Source organism: Eucalyptus grandis, chromosome 5 (genome assembly GCF_016545825.1).
Source record: "Eucalyptus grandis isolate ANBG69807.140 chromosome 5, ASM1654582v1, whole genome shotgun sequence".
Taxonomy (NCBI): Eukaryota; Viridiplantae; Streptophyta; class Magnoliopsida; order Myrtales; family Myrtaceae; genus Eucalyptus; species Eucalyptus grandis.
In genome coordinates, this window is record NC_052616.1 from 13,831,921 (window position 1) to 13,856,117 (window position 24,197).

Below are 24,197 nucleotides of genomic sequence, written 5' to 3' on the forward strand. Positions count from 1 at the left end.
TGTCATAAAAAAAAAATTCAAGTTAAGTTTGAACATTGGGCTTTTCTATTTTGGACAATCGTTTGATATAAGATTTGTTGCAGTAACTTCAACCATAAATGAAACGAACAGTTTCTAACTAGGGTTTGATGTGCATCGTCAAATTACAACAGTTTATAGTTTCTTAAAATATAAATTATTGAATTAAAATTCGTTCATAAGTATATTGAGGGTTTTAAAAATAATTATTTATATTGCTTAAAATAAATAATTAATAATAAAAAATTTGTGCCTTGGTACCATATAAATGCCGAATATTTCTGGTCCGGTAGCACTAATAAAAATGCAAGAGTCCTCTAGCCAAAGTTGACCGAGGGATCTCTCCCAGCGGTTGTTTTTTGACTTGGATCTCCGTTCACCTTTTTTGAATTTCTTTGTCTTTTCTTTCTCGTTCTTTAATACTTGGGAGAAATCGCCATGTCCATAGCCAATTTGGGTAGGCAAATAGCTGGTATGTGGTCACCATCATTGTATGCTCGCACGCATTAGTTACACTCACACAAATTCCATCCAATTTGATGATGCAAATAATGTGGAACTATGAATAAATTCTGTCACTCTCTCATGATCATATGTGATATTCTGCTTCCATATGACAAAGAGTCGAGCAACGATAACATGAAATACAAGACCTGAATCAAGGTTTTTATAGGAGTGGCATGAAGGTTGATGTCTCTGTTATACCTCCTTGTTGGACATAGGATCGAACAACCGCACCTATCACGGGTCTCGACTCGACCATGTTTCCTAGTTGGAATCAAAGATGGATATTAGCACTTGCAAAAACTCCAGAGGAGATTAAATAGAGATGAACTCTTGATCCTTATCTTCTTAAGATTCTTAGTTCTCCCATTATTCTTATAGTTGCATCATAGCGACCTGAAAAGCATGATCAAAACTTACACACCAAATTTATATTCAAAAGAACAAACACATATATACTTACTTAACAATTATAATATGTGTATAAGATATCTTAAAAATCATTATAAATGTATAACCAAGTCCTAAAATTTTTAGACGGTGCAACCAAATCTTCAAATTTGCCATATTTATGCGGTCAAGCCACTTCATTAATTTCGTCTAATTTGGCTAACTTCAAAACATCATCTTTGCAATTTTCGTTCTTTGGGGCCCTCTGTTTGCACAGTTTGTGGGCTCATTGGGCCTGTCCACAGTCTTTTAAACTCGGAGAGCCCGAACGGCCCAAATCCAAGCCCAGTCCCAGGGTCAACGAATTTCGCTTGACTCTCTCCTTCCTCTTCCTTCCGCCTCTTCCGCGGTGCTCCAGCAGCCGGATCGACGGAAGCTTGCGTCGAACGACATTGAAGCGCGATTCGAAGCAGGTACTCTCTCTCTCTCCGTCCTTCGCTCCGGATCCTCTCGCTCGCTCTCAATTCGATTCGATCGTCGTGTTCTGCGCGGTGGGTAGGCGGTGATTCGGGACATTTCGAGCTCGCTTTCGAGTCTTTTCGATCACTCCGTCCTAGGCTGTCGATTCGGGCGGGACGGAGTTGATCGGAGGTTTGATTTCGTCGGTTTTTGGCTCAACGCGAGGAGTCGGTTTAGGAAGACGAGAAGCGCGAAGCTGCGAGCTTGCGGCTCGTGGGTATGCAGGAAAGTGTCGAGCTTGCGGAGGAAATCTACGGGCGTTGCGAGGTTCCTCTCTTCCGTGCCGTCCGCTCGGACCATCGGTGGCGGTGGCAGTGGCAGTGACGGTATTCTACTTTATCTCCATCCGCTGATCGAAATAGAGGGGAAGAAGAGGGGAATTCCAGTGATTGATTAGGATTATCTCGGGTTGATTGGCGTTGTGCAAATTGATGAGCTTTTTCCGGTAGGGGACGAGCCTGATTGGTTCCGGTGGCATCCCCGAGTCTTTTGTAAATCTCAGAGCTTTGATGTGAGGGAAAGGGATGGAAGTGCGTCGAGCTCGCAATTCACGTTTACTTGTGTTCTGCTCAGCTGTGTACAAGTTCGTATTGAGTTCGAGCTGTTCGAGCTGATTGAGAGTTGAGCCTTTTGAGCTACTTTAGCCTTCTTTTAATCGTGGATATAGCTGGCGAGTTGGGAGCTATAAAAAGAAGATTTTTTTTGTGAAAGGAGAGAGAGGATCATTTGTGTTCTATCAAGATAACTTATCCTGAAGCTGTCCTTGATTTATGTGTTCCTCTACCGTCAGATCGCATCTAATGTTTTGATCTGGAGCAGTAATGCGGCATTATTTCATTGATTTTTATAATCTCGTTATTCTATATGAATCGCTTTAACAGAGACTTGTGATTTGATTCGAATATCCAGTTTGAAGTGGCCAAATAGATAGTTAAATATCGAAATTAGTTGTGTTATGCAATGTTCTAGGAATGATTATGCTAAAAAAGTAGCTGGAGCTAATCCTGTTCTTTTGTCAGGTTTGATGACAGATTTGCAACAAATATTGTCTCTCTGAATAGTGGAAGAGATGCAGACGTTGGGCAATTTCAAATTGCCTCCATTCTTCAATTACCCTCCTTATTTCACGTAATGACTTAAACTCCTTGCACTTGCTTTACTGATGGGAAGGTTAATGTTGTATCACTTATTCTGTTAGTTGTTAGGACGCACTTCTAGTAATTTAATTAGCATCAATAACCTGATATACAAGAGTCAATAGTTTTCTGAAACTATATGCAATGGTCATTATTGAGCCCTTCTATTTATCTATACATCATCTACCAAAGAGCACATTGTTTCGGCTTAGTTTATCAATGCTGAAGTGCAGCCTGTGTCACAACCAAAACCCTGGAAAGGGTTGCTTTTGGTCTGTGGCACTGTTTTAGGTCCCTGCTTCTATCAATACTCTGTTTTTCTGTTTCCAATGGAGTCGTAGGCAAGACAGGGCTTTTCCCTTGTTGTCTTTGAGGAAAAAAGTTATTGGTCTGGAAGATAACTTAGCCCCTTAAGAATTTTATGGTATGGCCGATGGGTATTTTTTTTAATGAGCATCGATAAGAAAATTTTGTCAGTTTGTGTGGTTAAATAGCTTCCAGTCTTTGTGGGCCAGCTGCCTGAATCTGTTTTGATCAGCATTGAGACCATTTTTTAGCTCATGTCATAATCTTTAAAGTATCTTACATGTGCCCATTGAATTATTAGTGAGATTTTAGGATTCAAGGCATATAGCTTTGGCGTGACTAGTGGTTGTTTGCCGAAACTAGTTTCTTTTGAACTGTCTTCTTTAAGTGAAAGGGCAAGTGTGTACTGCAGCAGAATTAGTTTTCTATTTGGTGTGCGAATGCGTAAGCCATTTGAAACAAAAATGTCACAAATTGCCATCTCTGCCAGTGCACAATATCTGCGTCTACTGCTTTTTTATCTGCTAGGTGTTGTCTAAAAAAGGTTGTTGATGCAAGTCGGCTGCAAATTATCTCAGTCAGGCATCCGCTTTTTCCTTTTTTCAAAAAGAAATAAAGTGTCAATGGTGCATATGAACAATTGCTTTAGCTGTACCTTCTTCAGCTTTACTGTAGTTAGCTGCAAATTATCTGATTCTGGCATCGATTGTTTTGGTAGTCTTCATAGTTCCATTGCCAAAATTTTTCATCTCCTTATCATTTATTAGTGGGAATTCATATGGCTCACAACTTGGCTGTACCTTCTTCAGCTTGCAGCCAGTAAGGGACACTCGAGAGAAGCAAGTGCAACTCTGGAAGGAACTGATCCTTGATTTCTGTAAAACGCAAAAGATATTTCTGATTGGATTGGAAGAAGATTTTCCACTTTTTTCAAATCCTGCGATTGAGAGTAAGGGCCTTTTCATCAATTTATGCGTTAAGTACTTCTTTTGCTTATTTCTGCAAACCTAGGGCTGTGTTACCTTGTGCTTTGCCAAGAGCATGCTGGCTGGCAGAAGGTACATTTTTTTTTTTTTTTTTTTGTGGTCACAGCAGAAGGTACTTGAAAAGCAGGTATCATCATGAAAAAATTTCCGTGTCCTGGTGTTTAGTGTTGAGATTCCATTCTCTCTCTTATGGAACAAGGAATCTATGTATGCTAATCAGTAATTATCGTGTCCATCTGCCCCAATTCACTGGTTGATCACCCTTCATATCCTTGCCTTTTGTCCACCTGCCCATGTTTCTGAACAACACTAGGTCTGACATCACTCCCAAACAATTTCATAGTTGGTCACAAATTAGTATGCGTGTATGTCCTGATGAGTCTACCAGTTCTTTGCACTGAATCGATCTCCTTATGCCATGCAATCTTTTTTAGCTATTGCATTGGTTTGCACCTTCCCCTGTTCCTCTCACATTGTTGTTGGTCTGAGATCACTAATGCTTTGTCTACCTAACAACATACGTGTTTTTACTCTTGTCACTCTGATAGTGCAGGATCTCTTACTCATGAAGCAAGGGAAGCATTCCTTGCTGCCTTAGTTTCTGAAGGTGGGAGTAGTTCATAAATTATTTCTTTTCTGTTTTCTGTTTGGTTTAATGCTTTATACTGATTTAGTAATATGATATTGTATGGGAGACCATTGATTACCTTCCTCATCTAGCAGGACGTGCAGAATGGTTGGACAAAGGGCATAGGAAGTGTCTCATTCTCTGGCACCGCATTCAAGACTGGGCTGATATCATATTAAATTTTGTGAGTTAGTCAGAGCTTCAGTACAATTTGAAGCTTGTTAAGTTAGGAGAAGTGCACTCACCACCCTTGTTTGATTAGGTGAAAGATAATGGGCTGGAGGACTCTGTGACGACGGTTGAGGAAATACGTACTGGGCCTGAATCTCGGGGGACAGGTAAAGTACCTTTTGCATGTTCTAAAAGAAAATTCCAAGACTTGCACATTAGGTAAAACATAGTTGCTATTGAATTCGACTTGGAAGAAAAATGAGCAGTTTTTTTCACTCCAAGTCCTGCGGTCAGATAATGCTAATCACAAGCTCTCCTGAAAAACTTCCTCTCTTTCTTGAAGTATTTCTCCTCTTATCCTCTCGTCTTGGTAGGAAGTATCATTCAAGCTTAAGTGAATCATGGTTTGGCAACTCTTTAGGGTCGGCACAACTTTTTTCATGCAACTTAAGTGGGGTTTCTTTTTTTCTGCTAGATCTTCAAGGCGTGGATCGCGTCATCCTCATGCGAGCTTTGAAACTACTAGAACACAAGGGGAAGCTGGTGATTTTCAAGGGCACTTCTGCGGACGACGAAGGCATTAAATTCTCGAGTTAATGTCGATGAATGTGTGCTCTTATTTGAACTTTTACCATCTGAAACGGCACATGTACTGTTCCTGGACGCCTTTATTCAATCTTTCTCCAGGTTTTTGAGTAAGAAAAACATTGTAGAATCTCCCTCCTGCTTGTGGACTGACTTAAGAATGTGTAAGGCAATATGGAGGAGTGTTAGGAAACTATGGAAGTGGTACCTCGATCCCCATCTCTTCCATGGATCCGAAAAATGGCAATTTGAATTACATGCCAAGGTTTCTTGTCCTCATACTTGACATGGAAACCTTATCTGTCAATGCCGCGAACTACCGATGAGTCAGAAAACTGCAACATAATTGCATGAAATGGTAATGGTTTGCAAAATAGGAACCGTAGTTTACAATGTGATTTATAAATAATTTGTGAATTGAGTTATGAATAGACACCGTCATGGGCTCGGAAGACCGATTATCGAGCTTTGACTACATTAAAAAGGTATTTTGGTAGACGGTAGAAAACTAAGTTAAACTATTTTGCAAAATCAATAATCTCCTGTTATGGTTAATACCTCTTTCTCATTCAAAAGTTGTTTGACTTTCAAATTTTACTGTCCAAAATTTTCAGTGATACAAATATGTTAAGACAATCATAATAGTACAAACATAGATGATTGACAATAATGTCACATATCCCAATATAAAGATAAGAATAACAAAGAAATTTTGGATCATCTTGTTTGGGAAGCCATTAAGCTTGGGTAAGGATTAAGAAATTAGGAAAAAGATGATTATAATTAAAAATAAATTAAAAACCAACTTTGAGGTCATTTCGGTAATCATTCCCTTATATTTATTTCCTTCGACGCGATATTTACGACGAATCTCCGTGGTTCGCCTTCTTCTCTTTTCGAATCTCCAAGTTCGCCTGCTTCTCTTTTTGACGCTCTCTGTTTGGTATGCGGTTCCTAGCGAAGTAGCTGAGGAAGCATTCCCTTAGGGTTTGATTTTCCTTCGACGATGACGATCTCCCGCTCGCCGTCGGAGGGTTTTGTAGGCCGAGGCCTGAAAAAGAAAGAAGAACAAAAAATAAGAGAAAAAAAAAAAGTGTTTACGATTTGTGTTAGAAAACAATGTAAACACAAAATTTGTGTTCTTGTTTGTTTCATTTTTGTTTAACAAAAGAACAAAAAACAGAAATTTTTGTTCCTTTAAAGTAATAAGGTGCAGCCATGCGCGTCCATTCCGGCGACGGCGAGGGCGACGGCCGTGGGGCCTGCGCTGGGTAGTCGCCGGCGGGGATCGTTAACTTTCTTGATGGCGAAGGAACTGGGGTTTTTCCCTTTCCGCCTGAAAGGATCGGGGGGCGTTTGGTACCTTGATTTTGAGGGGGCTGTTACGGGGATGGCGAGTTTGGAACTGGGATGGGCTCCGGCGATGCGACGTTGTGGTACGAATGTTGTCGTTCGTTTGGTGTTCCAGTCCGTGTTCTGGGTTTTCAGTCATCATGGTTCTGGGCGAATTTGGTATGGTTGGAATTGAAGGAGATGGGAAAGGGAATCGTGGGTCGAGGGTTTTTGATGTCAGTTTTGCATTCTCTGGATCGGTCGATTGTTCTTTATTTTTAATCCATGTCGTTGGTGATGGAGGAACTGAAATGCTTGGGAGTGCTGACTAAAGTGGACCATGGGGCTTTGATCATTGAGTTCAGTGATTGATTCTCTGTGCTTCTGTATAATAGCATGGATGAGACTGCAAGGAGTACTGTGGGTAGGCCACAGAAATCAGCTCCTCACTATAATCAACTTCGAACAGCACCAACGAGCCGTGAAGTTTGCACTTACTGGTTTAGAAGGGGAGTGCAACCGGAATCCCCGCGGGTTTTTGCACGATGCATCTCTTCCACATAATGTTTACCATCGAGCTGCAAAGCAGTCAAGTTATATGCCAGAGGATTGCCCTGTGAAGGGCCCTGAATCTAGTCTGGTGAATTTGGCGAGTTCAACTTCTAGAGAAAGAGGTGATTCGTCAATAGATAAAAATTCTCAAAAGCCCCGAGACAAAGTATGCCATTACTGGATATCAGGCAACTGTGTGAAAGGCAATGGGAGTCCTTTCTTTCTTGCATTTGTGGTTTCACGGTGTTGATTTTGCCATGTTGCCATTTGGTTCTCTTATATCCAAGACTATAGCTGGAGAACACTTAGTTGCATAGCTTGTTTTATTAAACTCCAATTTGTTTCTGTCTTGTACTAATTGAGATGTTGAAATATCATTGCCTGTCTGGCTTAAAAGTATGCCATTCTGATATCGGGCAACTTTGTGAAGGGCAATGCATGTTCTAATTTCACGGTGTTGATTTTGCCCTGTTGGCTAAGCTTGAGGGGTATAAAAAGGTACTATTTACAGATTAGTTTCTGCCGTTTGCACAATGCATGAAAGGACACGCATTGCCTTTCACACAGTTGCCTGATATCCAGTAATGGCATACTTTTTCTTGGGGCTTTTGAGGGTTTTTATCTGTTGACGAATCAGCTCTCTCTTTAGAAATTGAACTCGCTGAATTCACCTGACTAGATGCAGGGATCTTGGGTGTTTATCAGCATGCCTAATGCTGTTAAGGTGAGTGGTTGCCTAAGTCTCCTTTGTCCTTTGTTATAATTTTCTTTGGCGAATATTGAATTAGTGAGCTAGCTTTAATTTATTGCATTCTCTTGTATCTCTTGTAGGTATGGATTGTAGGTATGGAATATCTAGAATGGTGCAAGCTATGATGTTAGTGGACCAGTTGGACAGGGCCATCCCTGGAAGTTGCTAATAACATGCTTTTTGGTGGAGCCCAGGTAATTTGTTATTAGAAAGAAGTTAATGTCAATTTAGTTGATTTATCTGCTGAAATTTTTTCTAGTCTATTTCTTTAGAATCTCGCTCTAAGTCATATAAAAGATGATGCTGAGTGTGAGGTTGGATTTTTGGTTTAGACCTGAAATTCTTTTTCTTCTTCTTTACGTCTAGCCCACCATCAATTAAATTGAATTAATATCACAAAAAATCACAAAAATTATACAACTATGAAATATGGAGTAAAATCTCAAATCGATACATCATTTAACTGTCACATATAATCAAATTTAGTAATTTGATAATATGGTAACTTTATCATAAATATATTAATTTGGGATCAATATATTAAAGATGAATCAATTTAAATTTTTTGATAGTAAAAAAAGTAGCTTTGATTAAATTTATTATAAGTGTATAACATTCGGATTTTTTTAGAATATTAATTTTATTTATTTTGGTTCTGGAAGGGCACAATTGTCTTTTCAACAGATTCTCTCTTCAATGCATTGTCTTTTCAGCCACTTGATTTTTCTTGATCTTATCATTAGGTGGGACAGAAGGACATGCAAAGTGGACGAATAGAAACAGAACGAAATCTTATATCAGGTACTTTAATAAAAGGTTTGTCTAGTTCGAGGGGAGATGATTTGAATTATTGTGAATTAAGAAAACTCAACTCGCCAAAAATAAGAAAATCTACATTTAAGTTTGGATTGTGCTAGATTTAAGTAAATCCTAATTTTGAACGTTGGAGATTCTAATTAATTTTAATATTGTGATTGTGTGTCTCGATCGATGTTTAGACTATTGTAACGTACAATGATTTGTCATGCAAATATTAAGGAAGAAGTTGGAACCGTTTTTTTATCATATAAAAGAGAAGCGAATATGGTTGGAAAGGGCAATGAGGTACTCGACGTGCATGTGCTTGCATGGTATCTTGACGTATTACATTGATTATGAGATTACTCTTTTTATTATTTTGGGTAACATAAGATTTCTATGTTTTCAAATTCACGAATTTTTGAAAAAAGGAAACTTACCTTGTTAGATTGATTCCTTCATAAAAGCGTGAGCTCGATATAAATAAATTAAGCAAATTATAAGATAGTCTCTTTATCATTAAACGGAAAAGACTTCATGCTTAGATCATCCATACAAAAATTGAAATTGCATTTTACCTAATTTGTGAAGTTAACATGGTACTATGTAGACACTGCCTTTTCAGGCTTTCTTGTTTAGAAAAGGACACGAGTCCGCGCCGACTTTGGCTGGTAAAGAATTTGGTTCGCGAGGTGTCCAGATTCATTGTGCACGCCTCTCTTTCTTCTTGCTTGTTCCACGCCCATAACACTATAAAGTCTATAACAATCCTGATAGCATCAAGGATAATCCTACATCGTGAGATTTGTTCATCGATTGGTTTTAACTTGCTATTCTCTCACCCTTCATCAACTGGTAACAGAAATATCATCTTTGCAGACTTTAACAAGTAATCTGCCAAGTAAACCTCATCTCAATTCCGAGGAAATCTTCGAGGACATATAAAATATTTGATTTCAGAAAAATGAGCATCAACTTTGGTTTGGCTTTATATGCTCCATTGCAAGAATAGAAAAGGAAAATTATACTTTTCATCCTTTATTTTTGCCGATTCTCTAATTAAGGGTGCGTTTGGTTCAGTATTTTGAAAGCCCATTGGGAAAATGTAAAACAGTTTAGCCAAAGGACTTTAGGCAAATGCAAAGGCCGTTTGGTAAACTATACTTTGTGAAGCAACTTTGAAAGAAATGCCTCTTGTTAGAAAACACATTTGAAAAGCTCTTTGGGTGATTAATATTTTTTTTTTTTAATTTTATTTGTTTAAAATTGAAAAAAAATAATGTATGCAAGTTTTTAAATATAAATTTTGGCAATAATATTAAAAAAAATCGTATACATACATAATTTTTTTGGAAAAGGAAAATTATACTTTTCATCCCTTACTTTTGTTGATTCTCTAATTAATGGTGCGTTTGGTTCAGCATTTTGAAAGCTCATTGGGAAAATGTAAATTAATATTTTTTAAAATTTTATTTGTTTAAAATTGAAAAAAAATAATGTATCTTTTTTAGTTTAGCCTAAAGGACTTTAGGCAAATGTAAAGACCGTTTGGTAAATTATACTTTGAGAAGCAACTTTGAAAGAAATGCCCTTTGGTAGAAAACACATTTGAAAAGCTCTTTGGGTGATTAATATTAATTTTTTTTTTAATTTTTATTTGCTTAAAATTGAAAAAAAATAATGTATGCAACTTTTTAAATACAGATTTTGACAATAATGCTAAAAAAATCAAATATATAAATAATTAAAAAAACCAAAATATATTTAATTTTTTTAGCATTTATATATATTTGACTTTTTTAGCATTATTTTGGCATTTAAAACAATAATAACGAGAACAAAATCAGAAATTTGAAGAATGAGTGAAGATAGTTTTGAAAAAAAAAAAATAAGTTTCAAAGATTTGGTCAAATGCTGAAAGCTCAAAACTAGTCCCTACTAGCATTGGGCTTTCAACCTTCCCAATACTAATTTTCACTTGAAAGCTATTTCACAGTCTAACATTTCCTCAATGGGCTTTGGAGGCTAAAAGCTTCTTGGGAATGCTGAACCAAACGCACCCTAAGTCCCTATAGTTTCGACTTGTCTAATCAAGTCTTCTATGGATTGAGAAGTCAATTAGGTTTGACCCAAATTTGGGTTAGGCTTTTGGCACGACAGTCCCTTAGCCCTTGTCTTTTTGTCACGCCCCGAACCCCGAGTGCGTGCCCATCCCTCTTTGGTTGATAAAATTTGTGACTTCCCAGGATGAGTCGCCGACCCATTCATTTTTAAGCACATGCGGAAACGAAAATAAATCCCCTAACAGTAATCATCTCGAGATAGAAAAGCAGGACATCAATTCACAAAAGCACACTTTTATGAACAACGAGATTCAAGTACAAAACGAGTCTAGTCGAAAGCCTACAAGAAGGTCGACTCTCAAAAGAGGTTGTCTTATGACATATTGATAGGACACATCCGCCGATCCTCCATACTCCTCCTCCTCGACTTCGGGGCCTTGGCCCTCCACGACCACATTCTAAAGACCTAAAAATGGTTATTCAATAACCAATGAGACAATGTCTCAGCAAGTCCACGCTCTAAACCCGATTAAGAGGGTAATACGCCTAGAGGCGTCCTAACCACACAATCACGCATTTGGTATAGAGGGCTTATCTCGCCTCAGATCCACCCTGCGGATTAGTACAATTTATATCACAGATAACCATATCGATATGAGCAATAATTAAGCTCCAACAACTGGAACGCCACACTCAATTCTCAAACTAGCACATGAATCCTATTATAGGGTCAAATCGTTATGACACGTCCCATTCAAAGTCACATAATTTTGTCCCATAATCCGGCGCAGATATTTCACTCAACACGCGTTTCAATTGATAATTACACCCGCTCTAGGGCATGGCCTACTTGAAGTTCGGCGATCTACTAGCGTAGCCAGGCATCGTCTCACCTCATTGAACATGGTTATGTCTCTCAAAGACGACTTTCCCAAAGGAGTATAGGTCCAGCCTCTACTGCAACCCAAATCCCAATAAATGAGTATCCCATAAAGAGGAACATTCATCCGACACAGTTCGGGGACGGGTTATCTTAACCAACACACGACCAATCAATCTCGGCCCAGGACACCATGCATTGCACTCAAATGCCTCAATTAAAATAGTGTTCCTGGCCTATTTTCTTCGTATTAAAAACTTCCGATGAAAAATAGTCATATGTGGGTACACGGTTAGATTGGACCCGGAAAATTCATAACCTTCTTTTCAAAATCTCACTGGTTTATATAGTATATAAAACCATTTTCGGTGTTTAAAACCCGACACCCGGAATTTTCTGAATAAATATCAAAATTTACAATTTTTGGAATAATTGACCAAATTTTCAATTAGTACTCAAATTTTCACAATTTAACACTCGATTGTAGAAATTAACCACATCATTGCAATCGGCACGAAATTTTGGTCACCGGCTATCTCGGCCTAATTTCCGGAAAATATTTAATAATTAAACTAATTACACTTAAATAAATCTAAACACCCCTTAAACGTCATTAGCCAGTTTAGTGCATAAACTCACCGATTTAGCGCAAAAACCAGTTCACGGTGACAACGATGTGACGGCGACTGAAACTCGTGCCTACAGCGGTGCGGGAGGTTGGTGGCGGGTGGTGCGGCTGCTGCGGGCACGGTCGAGACGGCTGAATCGGCACAGCAGTGGACGGCGGCTACGTGCGCGGCAAGGAGGAACGATCCCCCTCTTCCTCTCTCTCTCGCGCTGGTTTTCTCTCTCTCTCTCGCTCGCGGTTTCGTTCTCGAGTCTTGTGTCTTCTCACGTCCATGGCCGGTTTTGTTCCTCTTTTGATTGACTAGTTTAGTCAACACATGTAGGTGCGGTGGCGGCAAGAGGCGGAGCCGGGTGGAGAAGACGTGGGCCTTCATCCGGGTCTTCTCTTGCCAGCGCAAGAGGAGCTGCTGCGTGGCTTCCGCTTGGTCGAGATCCTCGGCTTCGCTGTCCAGCTGAAGAGAAGCCGACCTTCTGTTAGTTGACTTCGTGAGTCAACAAAGAGGATCCCGGTGGCAGCAGGAGGCAGAGACGGGTGGGGAAGACGTGGACTTCCACCGAGAATTCTGGCCAGCACTTCCCTTTCCTCATGCACGGACGTATTTTCCTACATTGGTCAATTAAGCAAGGTCTCGGTGGCCGTCGTTGAAGGGGACAACTCAATGGAATGCGCGTCTTCATTTGCTGGTCGACGGTGAAGGAGCAACGTGGCTGCCATTTGGTTCTTCTCGGTCAACATTCCCTCTTTTGTTGACCATCAAAGGAGCGTGACATCATCACGGGCAGTCCTTGAATGCGTGGACATAGCTGCATGAATTCTTCACGAGCATGCATGGGCGTGGGCTTCACTTAGTTGACTACTTGAGTCAACTAAGTGGTGTCGCGTTGGCAGCAAATGGAGAGAACAACACCGGCGTGCACGTCTTCATTTCTGCATGAAGAAAGGGCCGCGGACGTACGCATGGCCATTGCATGCTACGGGTCTTCAGCTCGGTTGATTTGCGAGGCTGCTTGGGGTTAACAATTTCCTTTGTAGTTGGCAACATTGGACGTGTGCATGAAGACGTCGGGTGCTTGCATGAAAGGTTTGCTTTAGGAAGGTACAAATGTGGAAGGGGCTGGTCTCGCGAGTTACGTAAGAAGATTTTTTACGAGATGATAAGCTATACGAAAATCGGATCGTCTCGACACGGCAAAGACGTGATTACAAGGGTACGTTATAAGACCATCACGAAACGTGATGTCTTGGTCTGGTGATGGAAATGATGAAACGGCGGCCGAAAGTGGCGCCAACGACGCAGTCCGACAACAAATTCGTCGACCTACCACGAACCGTTACGTACTCGAGGTCCGGCGTACTCGAGGTCCGGCGAAAATTCGGATGTCACACTTTTTTTATTTATTAGCTAGCCCCTAAACCCATGGCAACTCCAAAACAGAAGTAACTTCTCCAAGCACACGACACAGATGAAACACATATTCAGTATTCATGGTATGTCCTAATATTAGGAGGTTGTACAGTGCCATGAGATGATCAATGAGAGCGACGTCTCCCACTAGGTTCGTAAGAAGCGGTATACCATTATCATTTCTATATCCAAGCTGATGTGAGAAATCAAATCCCCAAGCCCAGTAAGTTTCAACAATCAGACAAACTGATTAAGGTACTCATCCACGGTGGTGTATTTGACGTCGGGGTACAGCTCCGAAGCTTCCACTCCAAACGACGGCTCAATCTTGAAGTTAGTTTGGTCTCCTTTCACGAAAATAGAATGGGATATGGCCCACCTTAGATTGTCTGGAGATTTCGCATCTGCAATATAAGCGGACAAATAGACCAATCGATGTCAAGTAGAGGATAGAGACAATTTCCACGTGCTTAAATCTAATAGTAACGCATCTGTGACCTCGAATTTGCTTCAGAAGTTGCTCCTCTGGAATATAAACCCTCTCCAGGGTCTTGCCAATCTTTCTCTCCCACAAAGACACGAGATCATTCATCGAGTAGGTGTTGGCAGGAGGTTTGATGTACAGAATTTTGTTCAAGGTCCTTGGATCATCCATGGCTTTGATGGTATAGGTGCCAATGTCATCCTCCCTGTTAAACACCACTGTATATTGACAGAGAGAATTTTAGTATTTGGCTAATTAATACATCACAAAAACTTCGATTTTCCTAGAGTTACTTTCGGATCACATTTAAAGAACTCTCTTGAAATAAAGATTCATCAAAGATGAATGCATCCATATGTTCTTTTCTCAACTAGATACATAAAGATAACCTTCTTAATATGCTAACCAGGAGGTATTGTGCCAAGATAACCAACATCACTTTCATATCATTTATTAGTCTCCAGAAGTCAAGACTAATGGATGTAAAAAGCTCGACATCTCTAGATAGGGAGTTGCCTCAAAATTCTCAAGCTTGAGGAACTGCTCTCAATCTCAACACTCCCGTAATTAAATCATAAAAATTGTACAGCAAAATCCTGAGCAGTCAGGATACGTATTTCAACAAATTGCTTCTTACCTTTTGCATTACCATCCCCTAAGATGACAACTTTATCTCTAGAGGGAGCTGTAGCCCCAGGCTGTGCCAATGTCGAACGGTGCCAACCTGCTAGAAAGTTACAAGACACATAGGTATACGGGATTCCCTGTTCTTCAAGAAGGTGGAGAATATCGGTATAGTAAGCAGCATAAAAAGTTCTTGCTGGCTCCACAGCATGGGCACGATCCACATGACTTCCAAACACTGAAGGCAAGAATCTCTAAAAAGAAAAATAACCAAATCAAAAGAAACATTTCTATTGGAAAGCAACGAAAATTTAGAGCACATTCCCCTTATCCAACAAAATTATACGAGTTCTGGCAAAATAAAACAAAACAAACTTATATGAGAATGAAGTACTTTTTTTTTTTTTTTTTGGGTCAATATGTTGCTATAACAAAGTAAAATATGACCATAAGTGAGAAAACAGATCCAGCGATTAAGCAAATTCTACCCCAAGTGCTATTAGAAAAATAGAAGAAATAGAAAGTGAAGATTCCAATGTAAGGCAGCAGCCAGATAACTCTGTCGAGTATAAAATATGCAAATATGCTGCTTGCTTGGATGGCACTTTCACAAGTGATAAGATATCAGGTAAGTGTATTGCCTTTTGGGAGCATGCTGAGTTCCACTCATCGTTGACCGTTTACCACCCGAAGCAACAACAATTACTACTAAGTACTATCCCAGTAAGTAGGGCTGGGGAACATATATGCAAAAATAATACTCCTGAAAAGACCATTTCAAGGTTAAACTAGTTCATGTTCCCTGCGAATTCATGATCGAACAGCTCGGATACACGTCCATAGTCCATATTGAGTGCACGAAACATGTGTTTTTTTCGCCGACCTACAGGAAACCCAAACACAGGTTCTGGATAAATATACATATGAAGCCTCCTGGAGTACGTGGGTAGCGCAATATGAACACTGGGCTACACTTGGATGTGAAATAGTTATTCTCAAATTTCATCGAAGACTTCTACACAAAGTCATGACCAAAAGATGTGAAGTCTACAGATATGTAAGTCAATGCATCCTATTTCATCAAAACGAAGCTCGCAAGGAGAAGGTGATCCACTTATACCGGAAGGAAAGAATTAAGCTAACACAACCTGTATCATCAGTCAAATGCTAAACAAACAATGATTACGAGGACAAAATCATTCGAAACAGCGCCACCTTTATATTTCCGACCATCGTAATGGCAGCAACAATCTTGTATTGGTCCTCTGTTGATGTCTCAACGGTAGATACCACCACATCGACCTTCCTGATCGCAGTCAACATAGTATCCGGATCGTTTATATCTCCCTGAGAATCAAAGGACCAAGAGCATGAACCAACAATCGATGAAGTCGGCAATAACCGGTTTGGCACGAAGATAAGACTTCGATACCTTTATCAGACAAGAAAAAATACGACGACAAATAAAAAAAATACAAGCCACTATCCACAGAATTCTCGTCCATGGCATCTGAACAACACGTCAGAGCGGCTACTACGTAGCTATAGCTGTCTCATAAACAGCTAAGACATAAGGAAGTTTCTGTAAGATTTGCCTGAAAATGCGCTCGTTCGAATCGACATGGAAAGCTGAGATGATTCGTCACAAAAAATTTCACCATTTTCACGAACAAAGACAAAATATCAGAACAGTAATGAACAACGCCAAATCGCAAAGTGACTCCTATCAACTCGATCGAGACGAAAATCAGCTCCGATTCTACTGCTGAAGACATTTCTCAGGACGACGAGCAAGATTCAACGGCAGGCGAGGCTTTGATTCCTTGAAGCAGGACCAGATGTCGGGAACGAACGCGATCGCAAGGGCATAGCTTCTCACCTGAACCACACGGACGCCTAAGCTCTTGAAACCTTCGACGAGGTCGGCCTCGGCAGGGTTGGACGGAGTGGACGGCGGTGCCAGGAGAGCGAAGGTAGGGTGACCGGACTTAGCACTCGCTTCCACGACGAACTTTCCGATGAGTCCGGTCACTCCGATCACCAGGACTTTGCTCTTCTCCGCCATCTTGGAGTGGCTTTTCACGGCGGAGCCGGTGGATTTTCTCCGGCGAGCTCGCTCGGTCTCCTGAGCGACTCTGCTTCCAGCTGCTTGTAAGAAAGGGAGAGAGCGCGCTAAAATGAGGAGGTCCTTCGCACGGAAGCCCATTTATATTTTGATTCCAGAAGGGCATAAGCGTCTTTTCCATGAAATTGTCTTTCCAGCGAATTGACTTCCCTCGATCTGATCCTTCACGGGAAAATAGTGCGCTGTTACATTTATCTTAAATTAATTATTTTTATCTATATAAAATTCTCAAACGGATTTATTAGTGCTATATTTAGCACAAATTAATTTTTAATACCATAAATTAGGAAAAAAATTTGCTATAAAGGTGACTTGAGTGTAACAATGTATGATTTTTTGCAATCTAAAATTAATTTTCTGTACATACGACACGCATGTAGATGTTAGAGTTTTTTATATTGCTAGTCTTTAAAAAAAAAGGAAGAAAATCATATTTAAATTACTTTAATCACGATATTATCTAGCTTGAGAGATGATTTATATTTCTGTAATTTTAAAAAAGCTTATGTAACAATCTGACGAGGGATTATTGATGCGACGTCCTAGGTAGGAGCATGTGGAAGCGTGTCCATCAATGATCTCTAAGACAACACAAGAAACAACAGCCAGTAAAAGACACCACAAACGCACTACTTCTATATTACATTAATATATTACAAGACCTTTCTCTACAGAACATATCTTTTTCCACCATGCTATATCTATCTGCATAAGCTTGAGGTATCCCTATCTCCTCTATGGAAGTCGAAGCTCCAAAATTGGTATCCATACCTACAAGTTTGAAAGATAAAAGAGTGAGTCAATGACTCAACAAGTGAAGTCACTAATCCTCATATAAGAGGACAGCTTGTCATCGAATCTAGCATGCGGACATTACTTGCACTACAACATCAATGGCAAATCAATAACAATTCCTTTGCTATACCTTAATTATATGCATGTGATCAATTTTGGCTCATCATCAATGCATGAGCATGTGGAAGCGTGTCCATCAATGATCTCTAAGATGACACAACAAACAACAGCCAGGAAAAGACACCACAAACGTACTACTTTTATATTACATTAATATATTACAAGCCCTTTCTCTACAGAACATATATTTTTCCACCATGCTATATATATCTGCATAAGCTTGAGGTATCCCTATCTCCTCTATGGAAGTCGAAGCTCCAAAATTGGTATCCATACCTACAAGTTTGAAAGATAAAAGAGTGAGTCAATGACTCAACAAGTGAAGTCACTAATCCTCATATAAGAGGACAGCTTGTCATCGAATCTAGCATGCGAACATTACTTGCACTACAACATTGATGGCAAATCAATAACAATTCCTTTGCTATACCTTAATTATATGCATGTGATCAATTTTGGCTTATCATCAATGCATGAGCATGTGGAAGCGTGTCCATCAATGATCTCTAAGACGACACAACAAACAACAGCCAGGAAAAGACACCACAAACGTACTACTTTTATATTACATTAATATATTACAAGCCCTTTCTCTACAGAACATATATTTTTCCGCCATGCTATATATATCTGCATAAGCTTGAGGTATCCCTATCTCCTCTATGGAAGTCAAAGCTCCAAAATTGGTATCCATACCTACAAGTCTGAAAGATAAAAGAGTGAGTCAATGACTCAACAAGTGAAGTCACTAATCCTCATACAAGAGGACAGCTTGTCATCGAATCTAGCATGCGAACATTGCTTGCACTACAACATCGATGGCAAATCAATAACAATTCCTTTGCTATACCTTAATTATATGCATGTGATCAATTTTGGCTTATCATCAATGTATGATCTACCTCAAATTTATCAAACAACACACAACAACATGCACAAAGGTTCATTAACCATCCCAAACGATTCTTCCCATACTTTTAGGGGATTCCAACATCAAGCGAGGCATTTGACCATCAAGCTAAGCATCTCATATTTTCAAGGACTTTTTGACTCAATCAAGGTATCCTGTTCTCATGAATGAAGCATCCTCTTGGCATAGAGGCATATCGTTCTCATTAAAGAGACATCTTGTTGGCGTGGGGACATCTCATTCTCATGAACGAGGTATTGTCACCATCTCAATGGGCGACAACATCCCATTGGCGTGGGGTCATCGTCGTTACCTCAAGTGGCAATAGTTCTTATATTTCATTAGGTGATCACATGTTCTACATTGCACAAATCGATTTATTATCTTTAATTTTAGCTGGTGCAAACAAGGTCCAAAAGCGTGCTCATACAAGTGCGTGCGTGCGTCATGACCTATAACATTGTTACTTTACTACTATGCTGAGCATGACATGTGACTCGTGGCTCGAATTGACATGCTCAAGCGCCGACCCAAAGCCAAGCGAGGCTCAAATTGACATGCCTCAATGCCAATCTAAGGCCAAGCAAGGTTTAGTCTGTCACACCTCAACATCGATTCCAAAACCGAGTAAGACTCATCCGTGACTCGTGGTGTGATTGTACTTATGAATGCAAGACATGAGCAAACCATACAAAATCAATCCTCATCATGCACATGACCACACATGGGTGAGCACATAACTAAATCCAACAATGTAACGCATCGCTCTAATTAAGGGTTAGAAATTCTACTTATAACTACAAGGACATGAGCAAACCATACAAACAACCATCAACATGCACACAACTAAGCACGGATGAGAACACAGCCAAGCCCAACAACGCAGCACATTGCCCTAGCTGAAGGTTAGAGATTTCACTTACGACTTATCCAGGTGGTGGCCAATGGCTAAGCGATGGCAAATTGATGAGGGGTGAATGGCGAGAGAGGGAATGGTCAAGAGAGAGGGGGGAGGGGCATGTGCAAGAGAGGAGAGGTGGAAGAAATGAGCCAAGGTGGGGAAATCAAGGGTTGGTGCTTTTATTTATAGGCAAAACCTCAATGATTGCCTTTTCCAAATGATCTAATAACTTCTTTAGGTGGCAAGGCTAATTAGGAGAGATGGCGCCTTAATAGCCTAGAGAAATGATTAAGTCCTAAAAGTGTCTCTTATTGGACACTTAGCCATAAGTCATCGCCTTAATGAAGAAACTATCTTGAAGAGGTGGCACGCCTACCTTGATGAAATGGCGTCCTAAGGCCCTAGAAGAGCACTTGCCATTCTTCTCATTAGGCCACCTATGTCATGAGTCATCTTTCAATAATAACTTGGCTAAACTTGCTCTCCAAGACGATATCTTAATGTAATGATAACCTCATTTCTATAAGGACACCCAAGCTTATGACTCGTTCTCTTCATTAATTGCTTAGATTTGGTGTCATCATAAGGCTTGGATTTTTGTCGCATGTTAGATTATTTGTTCTCCAAGTTGAACTCATTTCTCGCCACTTGGACATGTGAGTCATCCCTTTTATTCAGTTACTAACTTCCAAAAAACATAATGAGATTACTTGTTCTTCAAGTTAAACCCCTATCTTGCTAATTGAATGACAACTCATTCCTATATGAGTTACCTAAGATTTAGTTATAATCGGCTTTGGATTTAGTCACATGTTTCTTGTTTCTCAAGTAACTTGCTACTTAAGTTGTCATATGTAATCATGACCAAATCCTCTTCCTTGCCACCCAAGTTCCTTACCACTTAAGTTGATGAGTCATTCTCTTCATTTATGGACTAACTTCCAAAGAACATTTTGTAAACATGAGAAAGAAGCTGATGGAAGTGCCAAGATTATTGTGTGAGAGCTTTTCATGTTCATCCACAATCAATTGCACCATTTGAGTTGAGGTTTGTGGCTAATTCACAACCGATCGAGGCGGGATGTAGCCAAGCCTAGACCAACGTGGCTAGTTCAATGGCCTATCTTGCTAGCGCATGGCCAGAGTTGGCCGGACATAAGGCCAAGCTAATCGGGCTTAAGGCCAGCTCATGGCCTAGCATAAGGCCGGGCTTATGGCCTGGCACATGGCCGGGTGGCAAGGTCGCTAAGCTGATCCATGACCGATCCGTGACTAGTCCGTGATCCATCGCAAGTGATCCTTGGAGTGGTCCTTGGGGCACACCGATTTATAGCCATTTCTCATGGGCTAAAACTGTAGACATTACAACTTAACTTGCCAAAAATATGAAAATCTAAATTAAAGTTTGGATGGTGTTTGAAATTTAAGTAATCTTAATTTTGAAGTGTTAGAAATATTATTTAATTTAAACTATAGCTTGCTTTTTTAATTGATATTATACTTTTATAATTTACCATAATATTCAATGTAATTGATAACAAAGAAGTTGAGGCTGCCTTTTAGGTGTAGTTTATCATATGAAATAATAAGAAAAAATGGTATGAGAGGGCAATGAGCTGCTTGACATGCATTTGCATATATATATATATATATATATATATATATATATATATATATATATATCATGGAGTTCCATAATCCATATATGATTGTTTTCAGGTGCAAACTCTTTTTTCCTGTAGAGTCAATCACATAAATTAATTTTGTAACTTTTTGGCCAACAAAAGATTATCTTATAAATAATTCAAAACTTCTTGAAGAAAGGAGAGGTAAATTATTAGATTGGTTCATTGATTGAATAGGGAGCACGATGTAGACATATATAAATGATAATCTCTTTATCATTAAATGTGAAAGATTTAATGTTTAGATCACCTTTTCGAAATTGAAATGGCTTATCTTTTGAGTGTTTGTTTAGCCAAAAAGGGTTTCGTACAATTTGTTTTTGATATTTTTACTTGCTTAGTTACCGAAAATGGATTGATTATCGAAAAATCATTTACAATGAAGGAAAACATCCATGCTCAAAAACAAGGAAACTTTTCTCTATTCTCAAAGAGAGGAAATCATTTTAAAGTTAATGACCAAATGAGAACTAAAAATGATTTCTGCATAAAACGTCTCTAAATTGGTTTACCTATGATAAATTTACCTAAAACTAATTTTTCAACCATCAAAAACTCAAAATTGATACATACGTGACAAATTTATTCTAAACTAATTTTTTAACCACCAAAAACCTTAATCTAGTACATTTATGATAAATTTATCCCATGTTAATTTTCGTTAAATTGAATCAATGCCATGAAAAAACACAAATTGATAACAGAAAGTAAAACTCCAAAACTGGTATATTTGTTGGCTATTTATGTCATATAACTTAGTAATTTGACAGTAAAATTTAATAAAAACTAACGGATGGTAAATTTATCACAAATACACTAGTTTGGAAATTTTAGTATTATTAATTCTATCAAAAAACCTACGGTAAACAATGAGGAAATTTTTCACTACCCTTAAGAGAGGGAATCATTTTCAAAATGACCAAACGATAGCTAAAAATGATTTCAGTACAAAACATCTTTCTTAGACATGTCGAAGTTTTCACTAAACAAAGCAAGTCTTCGTTTGCAGAGTCAACACGACATCGCACGGCACTGCGGTTTCTCGAAAAGAGAAGGACCCAAGAGTCCACGCTGGCGGCGGCGGCGGCATGCAGAGTACGGAAGGATTCATTTAGTCAAGACTGATATCCACGAATGATCGGGCGTGGAGACAGGATTCTAGTTCGAGATTTGTTCCAGCTTCATCAAGCATTTGCCCTTTTCTTTTCTTTGTATTGCCTTGTTCGCCGCCCATGAGAGTCCTTAAACTTGTTAATCTTTTAAGTTTATCCATAATCAACTCGCTACAGTAGATTTCTTCGGCTAAGGAAACCCAAAGTTTCAATTTCCTTGAGATTTTCGTGGACATATAAAAAGTATTTGCTTTCATCACAATAATTGCCTACGGACCATTTAGGCATGGAAAACTATTCGATTTTGGTTATTTCGAAAAATAAATAATGTTAGAAATATTTTTCTAAAAGATAATTGCTTGTATAGTTTAAAATAATCGGTCAATGAAAAATATTTTTATTATCAATAATAAATTATATTTAAAAGTTTTTGTGAATGATAAAAATATTTTTCATCCATTTATTTTATAATGAAACAAGCGATCATTTTAATTTTTTTTTTTTTTTCAAATAATATAATTTTCGTGAAACAAACGGAGCTTAAAGCATGATGATCTTTTAGTATAAGACGAGGATTAGTAGCTCCAATTCAATACCCACACCGGCGACATAGAATGTATAAAATATAGAAGGGTTTTGCTCGCATGACATTTTTTGGGTCATTATGAGAGTAACGGTATACTGTGAGTTGTAAATTCTTAGAGTGAATCTTACAACAATTATTAATTATTAATTTTTTTATGATCCATAACAAGCTATTAATACCATAATAGATTTAAAACAAATACATGAATAGAGAAATCCAACGTCTTTCTTTAAGCTTGGCCCATAAAACCCATTATCAACTCCAAAACGGAAGTAACTTCTTCAACCACCGCATAGATGCTGCACATATTGAATTAGGGGTGTGCAAAATACCCGGACCGCCCGGAACCGGACCGGAACCGGACTGGAACCGCCCGGAACCGGCGGTTCTTGAGGGAACCGGTCCGGTTCCCGGTTCCAATTTATGGGAACCGGTGTGTACCGGTTCGGTTCCCGGTTCCATGGGCGGATCCACCCGCCCACCCACCCACCCGGACCGGACCGGAACCTTTTTAATATTAAAAAAAAAATTACTAAAAGAAACCCTAGATCTCATCTCACTCCTTTCGTCTTCGGCTCCTAATCCTATCACCATTTCGCTGCGTTTACTTCTCCTGCCGTCTGCATCTCCACGTACTTAAATTTGGTTTTTCTTTCTTTGGCTTGCTTTAATGTCACGCAATCATTTTATGTTGAAAACCAAAATTGTTTCACATCAAGATTGGTTCCATGGATCCACCCAGAACCGGACCGGACCGACGGTCCGGTTCCCAGTGGATCCATGCAACAAACGGGTGGATCCCGGTTCCAATTTTTTGGAACCGGTCCTTAGCGGGTGGATCCCGGTTCCAATTTTTTGGAACCGGTCCTTAGCGGGCGGTTCCCGGTTCTAGGTCGGAAACCGCCCGCCCGGATCATGCACACCCCTATATTGAATGATCCTAGTATGTCCTCCTATTTGGAAGCTGCACGTGCTAGGAGATGATCAGCGAATTTCAGCGACGTTTCAAACTAGGATCCTGGGAAGCAGAATCCTATACAACATAGGATTCAAGTAGATGTGGAAAATGAACGTAATTGCACAGTAATACCTACTCAACTCACACAATAGCCTCGATGCTCACATGAAAAAAATTTACGCCTGAGCTCTTGAAACCTTGGGCGATGTTGGCCTTGGTGGGATCAAGGAGAGCAGCCCCTTTAG

General features: G+C 39.4%; 2 protein-coding genes across 2 annotated transcripts; one reads left to right on the top strand and one right to left on the bottom strand.

The window, feature by feature from the left end:
• The first annotated feature begins 1,269 nt into the window (after positions 1–1,269).
• On the top strand, positions 1,270–5,507 carry LOC104444285 (vacuolar protein sorting-associated protein 25). Its single transcript, XM_010057942.3, has 7 exons — positions 1,270–1,385; positions 2,451–2,559; positions 3,683–3,822; positions 4,413–4,466; positions 4,583–4,671; positions 4,750–4,825; positions 5,134–5,507. Exons 2-7 carry the CDS (start codon positions 2,501–2,503, stop codon positions 5,253–5,255), a joined length of 540 nt encoding a protein of 179 aa, XP_010056244.1. The 5' UTR covers positions 1,270–1,385; positions 2,451–2,500; the 3' UTR covers positions 5,256–5,507.
• An 8,294-nt stretch (positions 5,508–13,801) lies between these two features.
• On the bottom strand, positions 13,802–16,877 carry LOC104444283 (isoflavone reductase-like protein). Its single transcript, XM_010057939.3, has 5 exons — positions 16,640–16,877; positions 15,976–16,107; positions 14,774–15,014; positions 14,151–14,354; positions 13,802–14,056 (listed from the first exon to the last, which is right to left on the bottom strand). Exons 1-5 carry the CDS (start codon positions 16,823–16,825, stop codon positions 13,890–13,892), a joined length of 930 nt encoding a protein of 309 aa, XP_010056241.2. The 5' UTR covers positions 16,826–16,877; the 3' UTR covers positions 13,802–13,889.
• Between the last annotated feature and the right edge of the window lie 7,320 nt (positions 16,878–24,197).

Coding starts and splice junctions, on each gene's coding strand:
- LOC104444285 (XM_010057942.3), top strand. CDS start 2,501: ATGCAGACGTTGGGCAATTTCAAATTGCCTCCATTCTTCAATTACCCT. Junction 2,560..3,682: donor AATTACCCTCCTTATTTCAC/GTAATGACTTAA, acceptor TACCTTCTTCAG/CTTGCAGCCAGTAAGGGACA. Junction 4,672..4,749: donor CTGATATCATATTAAATTTT/GTGAGTTAGTCA, acceptor TTGTTTGATTAG/GTGAAAGATAATGGGCTGGA.
- LOC104444283 (XM_010057939.3), bottom strand. CDS start 16,825: ATGGCGGAGAAGAGCAAAGTCCTGGTGATCGGAGTGACCGGACTCATC. Junction 15,015..15,975: donor CGATGGTCGGAAATATAAAG/GTGGCGCTGTTT, acceptor TTTTCTTTTTAG/AGATTCTTGCCTTCAGTGTT. Junction 14,355..14,773: donor AGGGGATGGTAATGCAAAAG/GTAAGAAGCAAT, acceptor GTCAATATACAG/TGGTGTTTAACAGGGAGGAT.